At 44.7% G+C, this 15,898-nt stretch overlaps 1 protein-coding gene across 3 annotated transcripts in view; it reads right to left on the bottom strand.

Moving 5' to 3' along the window:
- KDM3B (lysine demethylase 3B) overlaps positions 1–11,981 on the bottom strand; it is a 62,720-nt gene extending 50,739 nt beyond the window's left edge. For all 3 annotated transcript variants that reach the window (XM_084780022.1, XM_084780021.1, XM_084780020.1), the window contains exon 1: positions 11,745–11,981. In XM_084780022.1, the coding sequence (XP_084636148.1) occupies positions 11,745–11,939 (195 nt within the window). In that variant the 5' untranslated portion in view covers positions 11,940–11,981. The remainder of the gene's footprint in view (positions 1–11,744) is intronic.
- Positions 11,982–15,898: the final 3,917 nt, after the last annotated feature.

Consider the following 15,898-nt stretch of genomic DNA (forward strand, 5'->3'; position numbering starts at 1 on the left):
CAGAGTAGCTCTTGCTATCATGGAACTCTGTAGACCAAGCTGGTCTTTAACTTAAGAGATCCACCTGTCTCTACTTCCTAAGTGCTGGGATTAAAGGTGTGCACCACCATGCCTGGATTAGCCTCCCTTGTTTCTGGTGTACATTTGAACATTTTTACAAAGTTGTCAGTACTCCAGGGCTGGAGAGATGGCTCAGAGGTTAAGAGCCCTGGCTGCTCTTCCAGAGACCCTGAGTTCAATTCCATGCAACCTCACAACCATGTATAATGAGACCTGGTGCCCTCATCTGGTGTGCAGGTGTACATGCAGGCAGAGCACTGTATGTGTAATACATTAAAAAAAAAAGTTGTCAGTATTCATGGCAGTTGGTGTGTCCCGATGCACTACCTACTTGAGGCAGGCTGTGAGCATTGCCTTGCCTCCACCTACAGAGTGCTACCACAAGGACATGTGTCAGCACACTCAGCTTCATTTGTACTTATGTTTTATTCTTTTTCACTTTTTTTTTTTTGCTTTTTTCACTTTTATATTTGTTTTGGATTTTATATGGATGGATTATTCGATTTATTCATTCTTTTTGTTTTCACTGTCTAGCTAAGGAGCACGGTCCCTAGATGATTCTAAGGATATGTTGCTTGTTCATAGAGCTTCAAAGAACAAGAGAGACATCACAAGATAAGTTTTGAAAGACAATGCCAAAATGCCTGGCAAAATAAACTCAGTTTAAACAAAAAGATCAAATGAAACTACAAAGCATCTTATAATTAGATGACTAAAATATAACAAATATTATGGAATAAATAATATAGACGAGTTTGATGGGGGGCACATTTAATCCCAGCACTGGGAGGCAGGGGCAGGTAGGTTTCTGTGAATTTGAGGCCAGCCTGGTTTATGGACAACCAGGGCTACACAGTGAAACCCAGTCTCAAAAAACCAAAATAAACAAAGAAAGGTAGGTTGTAAAGAATGATACCTAACAGACTAATGTGAAAGACTCCCAAGTCACGGGCTAAAGTAAGCTGCAGATTCTTGGAGGGTGGGCAGTCACAAGTAGGCAGACTGGGACAGAACAGGCCCACACGTGGTTGTCTTTGTGTTTCACACGTGTGTATAATACAGCCTGGTTACTCTCCCCGTCCTCTTCTATCTCCTCACCAGCCCTATCACACTCCTCCCTAGCAGTCTGTTCTCAAGTCTCATTACTTTTGTTTTGTGATCCATTTATTTTAATCAGGGCCAGCTATGTGGCCTCTGGATTGGCACTAGCTAGTGGAGACTGGTTGGCTTATCAGTGGGTATAAACTGAAAGCAATGACCGCCACCAAAACCTTTCCAATAGTTAGCCCTGAGGAGCACGGCTCCTGAAGCCCCGCCTCTATCCACAACTGACTGCTGATTGGGCCTATTCTGGTGCAGACCCAGTGCAAAGTATCTCAGGCCCTGTGAGTTCAGGATTGCCTGGGCCGATGTTTCCCAACCACAGTCTTCATTCTCTTGTCCCTTACATTCGTTCTCACAGTCTCTCTGTCCCTTCTTCCACATGGTCTCTGGCCTCAGAGGGATGGTGTAATGTCACTTGGGTGAACATAATCGTTTATTCTGAGCACCCTGTGGAGCCACGACTCTGCACATTCCCTGCAGTTCATTGAAAAGAGGTTTCCCTGATTAAGGCTGAGAATGGTATTTATGGGTATAATATGTGTGATTTTTATCAGATGATTTTTTTTTCTTCTTCTTCAAGAAGTGTAGTCATTGGCCGGGCATGGTGGCACACGCCTTTAATCCTAGCACTCAGGAGGCAGAGGCAGATCAACGGATGTGAGTTCGAGGCCAGCTTGGTCTACAAAATGAATCCGGGACAGCCAAGGCTACACAGAGAAACCCTGTCTCGAAGAAAACCAAAACCAAACCAAACCAAACCAAAAGTGTATTCATTTATTTATGTAATTAACTCTAAAGGGAAAAAATTAATTTAGGCTTAAAAGATAAACTTTTAGTAGAAACTATAAGACCATTTACAAAGAAATAAATTTTTAAAAAGTCAGATGATGTGAATGTAAAGTACACTTGAGAAATTAGAGACCAGAACAGGATGTGATGATGACTGTCAGAGAGTAAAGGAAATGAAAGATTCCTGACTTGTAATTCCTCTTCCTACCTCTGAATGTGAATTATGTACCATTTTACAAAACTAGGATATGTGGACAGCTAAAGTGGGTGATGAAGCATGTCTACACATTGTTATTTTTAAGTAAATAATTTTCTCTTTCTACTTTCTTTGAATTTTCAAAAGATATTTTTCCATACCCATCTAACACCGAGTATATTACATGTAAGTAGTTAGGTGTAACAGTGATAATCTGAATAAAATTCAAACACGCACACCATTCTGAGGAGCTGTGAAATCAAAGTTAGGTAAGGATTCATACCCCAACTCCCCGCGTTTATACTTCAGCCTCTTTGAGCCTCACTTCCTTTGCCTATAAATAGGAACAACAAGCCTCAAAGGATTGCCTGGAGGATTAACATTCATTCCCCTAAGCAAGCTGTATTACTTACGGGTCATGGAATAAATTGGTATAAGCTTTAAAAGAAAAGTACTGGGCATGGTGATATACGCCTGGAACCCTCTAGGTCTATCAACCTGGAGATTAAAGCAGGATTGTGAATTCCAAGCTTAATAAGGAGTTCTAGGCCAGCTTATGTTGAGACCCTGCCTCAAATAAAACAAGAAAACATACCTAAAAAATCTTAAACATGTAAATAATCTGTGATACCACTCCTGCAATGGTTTGGATTACACTAAATACAAAGAAGTCTCCTCAAAACATCTTGTTGCCAAGGTGGGCATGATGGGACATGCCTGTTACCTCAGCTGAGGCAGGACAGAAAGCTCCCACAACCTGGAGCTACAGAGACACCCCATCTCAAAAAAAGAAAAGGATGATTTCCAAATATGATTTTATACAAATAATGAATGCTGTAATTCTTTAAAAAAAAAAAAAAAAAAAGGAGTTGGAGAAATGACTCTTGCTCTTCCAGAGTTTTATTCCCAGCAACCACATGGTGGCTCACAACCATCTATAATGGGATCTGATGCCCTCTTCTGGCCTGCAGGTGTGCATGCAAAAAGGGTACTCAAGTATAAATAAATCTGTTTTAAAAAAAAAGTTTAAATTCAGTCAACCTAAAAACCTGGGCCCGGTGGTGCGTGCCTTTAATCCAAGAACTAGAGAAGCAGAGGCAGAGTGGATTTCTGTGAGGCCAGCCTAGTCTCTACAGAGAAACCCTGTATTGAAAAACAATGAGCCAGGCTTGGTGGCACATGGCTGTAACCACCATGCCCAGTACTTCTCTTTTAAAGCTTATACCAATTTATTCCATGACCCGTAAGTAATGCAGCTTGCTTAGGGGAATGAATGTTAATCCCAACACTCTGAAGGCAGAGGCAGGCAGATCACTGTTAGAGGCCAGCCTGGTCTACAAAGCCAGTCCAGGACAGCCAAGCCTACTCAGAGAAACCTTGTCTCAAATTACAAAAAATTAAAAATTAAAAAAAGATAATACTAAATTATTGACAAAGCCATAACATTCAAAACAGAAAAGATACGCATAGTTCAATTACCTAGCCAAAAAACTTATATATTCAAAAAAACTTTTTTTTTCTTGAGGCAGGGTCTCATGTAGCCCTGGATGGTCTTCAGCTCAATCTGCAGCTGAAGGTGACTTTACATGTCTGGTCTTCCCTGGTGCTGAGATTATAGAACTATGCCACGCCTATGTGGGGTTGGGGATGGAGCCCAGGGCTTCACGGTTGCTATGCAAGCACTCTACCAATTGAGCCACACCCCCAGCCCCCAACAGTTCTGCTGGAGTGAGGTCAATATGTAGATACTGAATTCATTATATAGTGAAATCTGGACTGAACCTGAAATGATCCTTTTGCAGACCCAGTTATCTTTTTGTTGTAGTTGTTTTTGGTTTTTTGAGACAGGGTTTTCCCTGTGTAATCATCCTGGCTGTCCTGGTCGTCCTGGTCTTGCTTTGTAGACCAGGCTGGCTCAGAGATCCACCTGCCTTTGCCTCCCGCTGAGATTAAAGGTATGCACCACCACACCCTGATTTTCTTTTCTTTTTCCCTTTTATTTTTGAAGACAAGATCTCAATTATGCAGTCTTGGCTGGCCTTAAAACTTATAGAAACCCACCTGTCTGCTTATCTTTTTTTTCCTTCCCCAAGACAGGGTTTCTCTGTGTAGCCTTGGATGTCCTAGACTCGCTTTGTAGACCAGGCTGGCACAGTGATCCACCTGCCTCTGCCTCCCGAGTGCTTACATTACAGGCTGCACCACCACACATGCCTTACTTATCTTTTATTTATTTATTTACTTACTTACTTATAGGCTTTTTTTTTAGCTGTCTGCTTATCTTTTTTTTTTCCCCCTTCTCCAAGACAGGGTCTCTCTGTAGCCTTGGCGGTCCTGGACTCACTTTGTACACCAGGCTTGCCTTAAACTCACAGTGATCTGCCTGCCTCTGCCTCTCGAGTGCTGGGATTAAAGGAGTGCCCCACCACTTATCTTTTAAAATAACATCCTGTTGCCTAGGCTGGGAAAAAAAAAAAGCCAGGTATGGTAGTGCACACCTACAATTCCAGCAGATTGGAAGACAGAGGCAGGTGGATCTCAGTGACTAATGGGGAGGGGGGAACCCAGAAAAAAGAAAAAAGAAAACTGCATATACAGGTGCCCACCTGCAATCCGAACAATCAGGAAGCCGAAGTTGGTTAAGGGTTCATCTGGGCTACATATCAAGGCTATCTCAAAAAGGGAACAGAAAGCACTGGGGAAGTAGAGGACCACCAAATGAGGGCTGCTTGCTATAAATATCTCCAGGGCACACCCACTTTTCCCTGTCTAATTCTCTACAAGGCAAAGAGCCTCCTTACTGAGCAGATGACAGGATTCTCATCTCTGTAGGTATACCCTCCACTGTAAATTAATAACCTTGTATGGATTTTCAAATCAGTCTCCAGAGAATATGGTTAGTGAGTCAGCCCCCAAGAGCCCCATTACCTACAAAGTCTCTAAAGATATGGAGCGTATGCTCTTGTAAATCTAAGAGTTTGTACCACTTGAGTCACTACTGAACAATTGGGGCAGGGGGGGGTTCATCCATCCGGAGAACAAGAGTAAAAGACACTTTAGCAAGTGGGCATGATGGGTTTCAAAGGCTTAAACATCACCAACCTATCAAAGGCAATGGAACACTGAGGAGTAACAGGTGTTCAGTGTCCCTCAGGCCTTACAGCAGGAAAGCCTACTGGCACCCACCCATCCACTACAGCTGTTGTTAAAATCACCAACAACAGAAACCGGTTATCTCCCATTTCGGGTCTGTTTGTGAAGGGGAAACTAAATCACCCAAATAAGCTGGCAGAACATACAAGTGCGTACCAGTGGCCGGCAGATGAGGAGTTAGTGACAGGAATCCCTGATAAACAAATGGGCAATGAAGAGAAAGATCTAGCTTGGAGTGGTAGCACACACCTGTAATGCCAGGCCAAGGCCAGGCTGGTCTACACAGTTCCAGACCAGCGAAGGCTCTAACTTTAAAAACAAAATCTAGCCAGGCATGGGTAGGCATAAACAGGTCAGCTCCAGACCAGTCAAGACTACACAGTGAGACCCTGTTTCAAAAAACAAACCAAAACCAACAACTTCAACAGAGGAAGGGAGGCTGTGATTGTGTAACAAAGGGAGAGGAAACAGCTGCTGCATATATAGTGTGGTGGGGACCGGCATGCTGCACAGCTCTCAAACAGGTGGGACGCAGAGGTAAGGCACACCTGCTATCTCAGCACTTGGGGAGCTAAAAAAAAGGGCTTCTCAAATTCCAGGCTCCCCCGGCACACAGCTAGAGCCTTATTATTCATTTTCGCTTGCTGGCCTACAGTGCACTGTAGCTCACACTGACTCACCACCATATCAGGCAAAATGAAGAGAAGCCAAGAGTGATGATGCTTCCTTAGTCCTTGAGCTCAGAGGCAGGCGGGTTGCTGAGCTCTAGGCTATCCTGATCTACACAATCAAGTTGCATATGGAGAGAAAAGGTGTGGAATTAAGATGATGGGTGTTCTTAAGAGATCCAACTAAACAGTGCATGTTCTCGTCAAACGAGCAGAATCTCATTGCTTTTAAAGTGTCTTCCAACATGCTGGGAATCACAAGAATGCATCACCATGACCAGTTCATCTCAAGCTCTAAACTAGACGTGGTGGGTCGCACTTGTATTCTCAACACTTGCAAGGCTGAGGCTGGTGGATCTCTGAGTTCAAGACCAGCTTGATGTACATATCAAGTTCCATGTCAGGGATATATACTGAGACCCTGCATGGGGTTTGGGGGTGGGAAACAGATAGATACACATTCATTCCTCACAGATGACTTCCAGATATGTCACATGGTACTAGTCAGAATGATCAGAACAATGCTACAATTATTATATATCTCAAATCACAACAAAGGGAATACTATTAGAGGTATTCTTAGCCTGAAGCAGAAATGAAAGTTAAAACATTTAGACAGATACATTTTAATCCTTTTTGCAAGTCTGGAAAGCTGAGAGAGCTGTGATAGCCAAAACAAACCAATGCTACACTTATAGCACCATTTAATTCTACCATACTGCAGCAACAACAAAACCTTTAGTTGGTTAATAAAAGTGGTGATGCCACAATTATTTAGCAAGATCGCCTATATTATATCCAATTTAAAAAATTGTCAGGGGGCTGGAGAGATGGCTCAGTGGTTAACAGCACCGTCTGCTCTTCCAGAGGTTCTGAGTTCAATTCCCAGCAACCACATGGTGGCTCACAACCATCTATCATGAAATCTGGTTCCCTCTTCTGGTGTGCAGTGTACATGTAGGCAGAACACTGTATATGTAATAAATAAATAAATCTTTAAAAAAAAATTGTCAGGTGAGTAAAAGATCCAAAGATTAAAATGAGCAGTGAGTGCTGGAGAACGCCTTAATCCTAATTAGCACCTGAGTTCACCAGCCTGGTCTACATAATGAGTTCCAAGCATACCAGGGATACACACATAGTGAAGTCTCAAAGAAAAAGAAAAAAGAAAAAGAAGGCTTTTTTTTTTTTTAGTTTTTTGAGACAGGGTTTCTCTGTGTAGCCTTGGCTGTCCTGGACTCATTTTGTAGACCAGGCTGGCCTTGAACTCACAGTGATCTGCTTGCCTCTGCCTCCCGAATGCTGGGATTAAAGGCGTGCGCCACTACACCTGGCAAAAATATAAAATCTTAAGGGAGAGAGAGAGAGAGAGAGAGAGAGAGAGAGAGAGAGAGAAGGAAACTTGGGCTCAAACCAAAAGGTGACACCTTTAATCCCAGCACTCTTGAGAGGCAGAATCTGTACAGAGTGAAACCCTGTCTCAAAAAAAAAAAAAAAAAAAAGTGTAAATGATTACAATGTCCTAGAAGGGTAATAAAAGTTAATAACAAAGATCTCAGAATGAAAAAATAACAGCTAACTTATCAGGTGAGAAAAAGATGCATAAGTAGGAAGGAAAGAAGGAAGGAAAGGGGAGGGGACACATGGACACATCCAGAAAAAGAGCAGTAGTCATGAAAATATTAGATACTATTTCTCACCTCCTGGACTGGCAACAGTAAAGACTGATGACATCATTTAACAGTAAAGACGAAGGAAAACAAGAACTAGACTGTTGGTGACTGGAAAATATCCATGTATTAATGAAATAAACGTACATACATGGAACCTGACAATCTCACTCTTGGATGCCTAAAGTATAAAAATGAAACCTGGACCACAAAACAAGCAAAACACAAGTACACCAAGGTTAGATCAGCATCAGTGCTGTGGGGGTTGGGAGGGGGGAAGCAGGGGCATGACACACTTTAAACAAAATGATGTCTACCAAGAGAAAAGAAAATTTACCAAATAATGGCATACCCATTCCACAAAATATGAAGTAGTTATAAAAAATTATGACGATCTGGGAGTGTTGCTCAGTGGCAATGTACTTATGTAGCATGTGAAAGAGTTGAAAATTGGAAATGTTTACAAGATATATAGCTATGTTATGTCTACAGTATATATAAAACATTCAACTAAAATAAGAAAGCAGAGCCGGGACGTGGTGGCACATGGCTTTAATCCAGGTACTCAGGAGGCAGAGGCAGGTGGATTGTTGTGAGTTCGAGGCCAGCCTGGTCTACAAAACGAGTCCAGGCCAGCCAAGGCTACACAGAGAAATCCTGTCTCAAAACAAAACAAAAAAACTGTGAGAGCTGGTCTCAGCAGTGGTGCAGAGGCAGGCCTATCTCCGTGAGTTCAAGGCCAGCCTGGTCTACAAAGCAAATCCAAGACAGCCAAAGAAAGCAGGGGTGGAGAGATGGCTTAGTGGTTAGGATCACTGGCTGCTTTTGCAGAGGACCAGGTTCCGTTCCCAGGAGCCACATGGTGGCCCACAGTTGTCTGTAACTCTAACCCCAGAGGGCCACACACTCTCTTCTGACTTCAGGCACCAGGCACGCACAAGTTGCACATACATGTATGCAGGCAAAGACACTCAAATACAGAAAATAAAATAAGTTTCTTGTTTGTTAGTTTTTAAGAGCAGGTGACAGATATTGTCTAGTAAGATGGCATTTGCTTAAAAGAGGGAACAAACCTTTGTAGAGAAGAACTGTACAGGTGTGCACTCACTGCCATCAGTTTCTGCAGTGCACGCTAGACAAACACCACTGACTGTGCTCTACCCCTCTCTGTTCTCACTCATGTATATGTAGTGTATGTAGAAGTCATTTTACACAGGAAGAAAATCATATTCTTCTTTGGTAAGTTGAAGCTGACAGGGTCAAAACTGCTGTGGTCTCAGATCTATAGCCCTGACACTCTGTAAACACTTTTACTTATAACCAAAAGAAAAATCCATGATATTTTTGTGTGTGTGTCTACTGCGCCTATATATGTTATGGTCTCAAGGACTCTGGGACTTACTTGGACCAATAATGACTTTGGAACTCAGACGTGTACAACTAGATTAGTAAATACGATAAATGCAAAAATGCACTAATCTTGCAACATAATTAAAAAAGAAACACAAAAGACCGATTTTGAACAACGAAGCCACTATTCCAAGAGAAGCAGAGGGGGGAAACTGGGTTTGTGTCAGTACTTGCTTGTCAAAAGAGAAGTTCACTGGTGAACCCACTCTTAGGACCCTCATCAACAAAATTCCCAAAAACAGAGTAAGGATTTTCATTTTTTTTCCACATCACATCTAAGGCAGCATGTGACATTGGTAATGACATTTTTAAAAGCTCATTAAATGTATCACTCGTATACTCTTAAATATATTTCTGGGTCAAAAAGTGTTTAGAAAGAGGACATTAATGGAGCCTAAAATTGAGACATGTGTTTTCAATCCCTTCCGAAACTCATTCATCCAACTCTCAATTACTCATCCTTACCAGGGGGCGCCCTGCTTTGCTTTACTCAAAACTAAGCACGCCTGAAAACCTCTTACACATAACTGAAAGAAAATCTGCCCAATCACAGGCCAGCTGCTGGCAAACTCCACCTTTCAGTACAGGAAGAACACTTTTGATTGGAAGATAGTTGTGTTTACTACAATGTGTGGTGCAAATTGGAAAAGTCCACATGCCCAGAGTCCAAAGGCATTCTCCTCAATGAAAAAGGAAAACAAAATGCAAATTCCGATCCCTCGCTAGTCACTGTCATTAACAGAACCTCACTGTAAAAGCTTGCCAGAACAGTTCTGCAAGATGGTTTAAAAAACCTTAAAGGCCCAGAGTTTTGTTGTGACTGTTTTCTTATACATATCCCTGGATATGTTCAGGACAAGCACAAATACATTCCCCAAACCTAGAGGTCCCTTTGCTTCTATATTCGCATTGCATCATACAAGACCTCAACACAGTTAACGTCTTGCTTTTTTCCCAAGAATCACTGCAAGTTTTCAGTTGGTTGGAAAACCCACTCCCACTGGTCACATGGTAAAATTATTAAGTATTTAGCCCTAGTGGTGTCCAGCACTCAGCATACTCCAAAAACCTCCTTCCTCTGGGAGATCAGCAACAACAAAGCAAATGGGTAGCCATTTCAGGTGCAGAGCTCATTAATTAGCTCAACTCATCTGATGGAGGGAGCGTGCAAACAACTATTCAAAGAACTGGGAAGTAAAACCCAACCTAGAAGCCTGCAATGACAGTGCCTCGGGCCAGAGAACGCACGCGGGGTGGATCCTAGGAATGAATGGGTGACTTAAAACTGAGAAACAAAAGTCTCCAACCGAGCTATCTTCCGTTCAAAGGGCAGATTAATTTAGAGTTAAATTCCCATCTTATTCACCATCCGGAACCCCTTACGTTTGTGGTATCTTTTTACAAATTCCCCCCACTAAAGCTTCGTAAATACACCTGGGAGAATGATCAAAGCAAGGCCATTGAAGCAGGAGAGGTAAAGCTTGAGTCAGGAGCCATAAACAAACGAACAAACAAAGATTGCTAATCAGACAGACCTGATCACCAGAAAGAAACCAGCAGCAATCAGCTAAATCCTAAATCTCACAGAAATACATTCCTGTTTAGTGAATAAAAGTCTACAGAATCAAGTTCATCGAGAAAATTCACTTTCTGTTTACTGATCAGTAGAAAATTCCAAAACATCCTTCCCTCCCCATTTTTCATTGCTTTATTTCACCAGTGAAGCTAGGGCCGCTGTCAGAATGCGGAACTAAAGGGGCCTGACAAAACTCAAAGGTAGCATTTTGCCGCCACACTAACAAAAATAAAAGCTCACGGTCTCGAACGCTAGTCAACTTCTTACCGAACAACTTTCACTATAAAGCATACCGAGGCAAGCGGCCAAACCCTAAAACAAAGTTTCAAAGCGAAACCCCTCTCGAGGTTAGGGGGAGAAACCCAGACAGAAGCAAAAGGGCCACTCAGTAGCCTCTTTCGGCTACCAGCACAGACCTCAAACTTAAGCAAAAAAGCTCAGACAACAGCCCCTGTCACCTAGAAGCGCCAAAAGCGCTTTCGAAACCAGACCACAGAGCTGGCCTTTCTGGGGACCGCCAGGCCGAGCACTGCTCAAACAAGGAGGAAGTAAGTGCCAGATTAAAAAAAAAAAAAAAAAAAAAAGCCCCGAGCAGCTCCAAGTGCAGCCTCGGTGCCTCCCGCAACTGCCCACATTCCAGCCGCACTCAGGGCTCCGGGAGGAAGGGAACCTAGAAACGAGTCCCCCGAGACGGCCTGGGGACTACAGGTCCTCGAATTCTAGCCGAATTCTGTGGAACCCTGGAAGCCAGGGTTCGAGAACCTGCTCCGAGGGCGTGGGGGTGGTGGTGGTGGGGGAAGGTAGAGGGGGGAGTGCGCGAAGCAGGGTCGCCCAGGAGGCGGGGCCTGCCGGCTAGAAGCAGCAGCAACAGCAGCAGCTCCTCGCACCCCGGCCGCCCCCCAGGAGAAAGTGGGGCGCGCACCCCGACACGGAAGCCACGCCGGCCAGAGCCCGAGTGCCCAGGCAACGAGGTGCCGGCGGGGGGCGCTGAGGAGAGCCTGGGGCGCGGAACTGGGTCACCCCTGCCTCGCCACCCCCTCACAAAGGCCCCCAGGGAGGGCCCCCCCCCACAGGCCCCGCAGCCCCGGCCTCGCGTGCCCGCCTCGGCCGCCACTCACCGCTAGGTCCTGGGGCACCGCCCCGCTCATGGCCCGCACCGTGCCGGCCCGCCAGGCCCGAGTGCGCAGCGCAGGCCCAGGATCTCCGCTCGCCGCCGCCGCCGCCGTGGGGGCCGAGGCCGAAGCTGAGGCCGTAGGGTCCGCGAACAGAAGCAACAGCCGCTTGCCCACCGGGGAGGCCGCCGCGTCCGCCATCGCCAGGGCCGGCCGGACCCGCGCTGCTCCCGCCCGCCCGCCGCCGCCGCCGCCGCCTCCCACCACCTCAGCCGCCAAGCGCCCGATCCACCCGCAAGGCCTCCCTCCGCACCACCCGCGGCCGCCGCTCCCCCCACCCCCCCCACCAGCCACCACCAACCACCGACGCCGCACAGCGCCCCCCGTGGCCGGGAGCGGAGGCACAGCCAGGGCGCCTCACAGCGCCCCCAGCGCCCCGGAGCCGGGCAGCAGCTCTCCGCCCCTCGCAGCACTCCGCCCCAACCTCCCCGGGGCCTGCAGTGCCCCCTGCGGCCTGGAGGGGAATTGCAAGTTCTGCTGGGGGGGTGGGGGAGGGCGGGGAGTTGGGCGGGTCCTTTATCCCCTCTCGCCCCCCCAGTAGCACCATCCTTAGGCCTAGTCTAACTTCAGCTCAGGGAGTCAGGTGCTCAGGAGTGTAAGCTTACTCTTCCTTAGACAATACCAAAGACTTTTAAGAGGGCGGGGACATGAGGCAAGGTACATAGAAGACGGATGTTTTGGACTGACTACTAACCCTATAATTATTAACGGTTTTCCCCCTATCCTAAAGCTAGTTACCCTCCCGTCATGTTAGAAAACATTGATCCATATGGGACACTATCTTCCTTCCCATTGGCCCATCAGTAGTTCAGTACTTGATAGGTTCCTTCCCCATTGGCCAAAGCGAACATCCATTGGGTGTGCTTATGCTGATTTTCATTGGCTTTTAATATCTTAAGTGCTCTGCCTTGAACCCATAGAGCGCCATCCCTTTTCTAATGAGCCAACGTTACTGGTTTTTGAAGATTTATTTTAGCCACGTGTGGTGGCACTTGCTCTTTGGCACTCTGGGGGAATAGGCAGACAGAGTTTGAGGCCAACCTAATCGATTTAGGGAGATTTAGGCCAGCCAGAGTGACATAGTGAGAACCTGTCTAAAAACAAACAAAAAAAAAAAAAAAAAAAGAACAACAAAAAAACCGAAAACGAAACCAAAACAAAAAAACTCAAAAAAACTTTTGTTATGTGGTTCAGAATTTTGCCTGCATGTATACGACTATGTGCCACTGTGGAAGCCACAAGAGGGCGCCAGATCCCTGGAACTGGAATTAGAAAACAGTTGTCATCTGGGTGCTGAGAACTGAACCCTGGTCCTCTGCAAAAGCAGGGAGCAGCAGGTACCCTTAACCTCTGAGCCACCTCGCTAGCCCCAGTCTTCCAATGTTATTAAGCTTAGATGTTATTCAACTTGTAGGGAAATGGGAAAGAGACGATTTGATTTTGCTATGGAAATAATGGGGTTGCAGGCAAAGAAAGTACAGTAACATGTATTAGAACTATTTCAAGTATGAGATAATCTTCAGTCCCAATTAGAAAAGGAGGTGGTACAGGGAGAGGTTGCTGACATTTTGGCTAGACTAAATCACAATAATCAGTGAAGAGCCTCAAGCATTTAATGCTGCTGATATTAGATTACCTTGTTTCTAACACTTTCTTGAATACACAGACTTAAGGGGACACAAACCAGAAAGAGGCAAGGCCTGGCTGGTAGTAAACCATGACTGTTGCTCTAAAAGTGGCTTTTTTTTTTTCATCAGTCCAAAGGTTCTCTGACTACCTAGTTATTTCCCTATCTATATCTTTGACCTACTTTTTTTTTTTTAAAAAGCAAATACTGGGATGACCCCAGTGGAATACCAAGGAAACAAAAATTCCCTCCTATTCCTTGTAACCTTTTAAGGGTCTCACGCTGTGCCCCAGGGTAGCCTGGAACTTACTATGTAGACCAGTCTGCCTCTGAGGTTAAACAAACAAACAAACAAACAAACAAACATGCCCAGCCCCTAATCCTTGTAACTTCTATCTCCCATAGCAAACCTTAAGCTTGGGCTGAGAACCCTTAGAGCACATGGCTCTAGGGCACAAATTATTCACAGAAGGAATTCAGGTGAATCCATGTAGGGCCTATCTGCCTTGCATCTTTTCTACCAAAATTAACTAGAAGTTTTCCTTCCCATTATGGAGCTTTAATCACCGCCCCAGCATCTAACGCTGGTTTTCAACAACACCGCTGACAACTATATTTAAGCTTAGGGATGGGGTGGGCAAAGGAGAAATTCATCCAACAGGTAAAATAGGTACTTTTTTTTTTTTTTTTTTTTTTTTTGGTATGCCAGGAAATTTCCAAAGTGTTGCATGGCTGCTACAGCAAGAGATGACATGCATAAGTCTGTGTGATCCAGCTGGAATGCAGACGTGTACACACCTTTAATCCTTCTGGCTGGAATACATACCCACCCTTAGTAAACACCTTTCATCTCAAACAAGGTAAAATTAGTTTGAAGAAGGAAGCACTGATGTTGCAAAGTGTTGTCTAATCGAGAGGCAGACAAAGTGACAAATTATTAGAAAGATTTGACAGAATAAGCCAGAGATATCCAACTCACACCAGAAAAGAAAGGAAAAGAGGACCCGGGAGCAACGCAGAGGGAGGGGGGAAGGAGGCAGTTTTCCTGGGACAGTTGTACAAAGACAGGTTGAAGAGAGAGAGAACAATATAGACACAGGCGAATACAGAACGAGCCGGAGAATAAGACGGAGCTAGATTAGAACAGATTGCTAGAGTTTGAGGCCAAGCAGAGCAATTCAGTCAGAAGTCAAGAGAAGCCAGTTTGAATCAGTCAGCTAGGAGAGGCGCTTGAGCCATAGTTGAATTGAACCAGCCAGCCAGAATTCAGAAGGAGCTAGAAAAAGTGAGCTTATTCAACAGTAAGTCTCAGAGGCTGAAAACATGCTAGGCCTAGATTAAATTGTATGGAGGCCAGAAGCTTTCAGGGGTAGGCCTAGGTTAGTAGATGGAGGCAGAAAGCCTACAAGCTAACAATCACATCAGGCAAATAAAAGACATTTTAACAGCTAAGGCCACCCCAGCACTCGGGAGGCAATGGCAGGTGGATCTCTGTGAATTCGAGGCCAGCCTGGTCTACAAAGTGAGTCCAGGACAGCCAGAGCTGCTACACAGAGAAGCCTTGTCTTGAAAAACCAAAGATACAAAAACAAAAAAACCAACCAACTACACAAACAAACAAACAAAACAGTTGAAGCCACAACACTGAATAAAACAATCCCTGCCCTCATAAAATCTACACTTCGATCCTATGAATCCAGCAACAAAAGTGATAGACACATCTGACCTCAAAAAATTAACAGAAAACAGAACCTTAGAACTGGGAATAGAGCTGAGTGAGAATATTCACTTAGTGTGTACAAGACCCTTGCTTTTTGTCCCCAGCACCACACACACACATGCACATGCACCCACACCAAAATAAGAAAGGAAAAAAATTAAAACCAGCTATAAAATGAAGTAAAAAATAAGGGGCAACATCAATGTCATTTTAGTTGTTCAAACTTTGCTGCTGGCTCAAGCAGAAGATGAAACAGAATAGTTGTGAAGAAAGTAAAGGCTGAAATAGAAACCTCTTTAACCCCTTAAGTCTGTCTCCAAAACTCCTCCTCCTTTGTTCCCGGGGCAGGTGGCAACTACTACTCTGTAGGGTCTAATTTCAGCTGCAGGTTCCTGCCCCAGGTAGCCAAGCCAACCCTGCCCTGCACACTTCGTTGGTATTCCAAGATGAGTACCACAAATCTGAAGCAGGAAAGTGGGACATAAGCTAAGCAACTTGATTCTTCCTGCAGCCTGGTAAAGAAAGGCTAAACTTTCTGGCCAGAGGCCCTTGCTTGGCTCTCTTAAGTAACTGTATTTCATCCATACACATTAGAAAAATGTTACTTAAGAAGGGTGGAATAGGAAAGTCAAGACTTCAGCAACACTGTTTTACAGGCAACAATTGGAGCATTAGGGAACTTGTTGTTTTCTAGGTCAAAAGAGCTTTGCTTTTAGGATCATTCTGCCAACAGGATTTTTTTTTGGGGGGGTG

This window comes from Acomys minous, assembly GCF_964271855.1.
Source record: "Acomys minous genome assembly, chromosome: 4".
Taxonomy (NCBI): Eukaryota; Metazoa; Chordata; class Mammalia; order Rodentia; family Muridae; genus Acomys; species Acomys minous.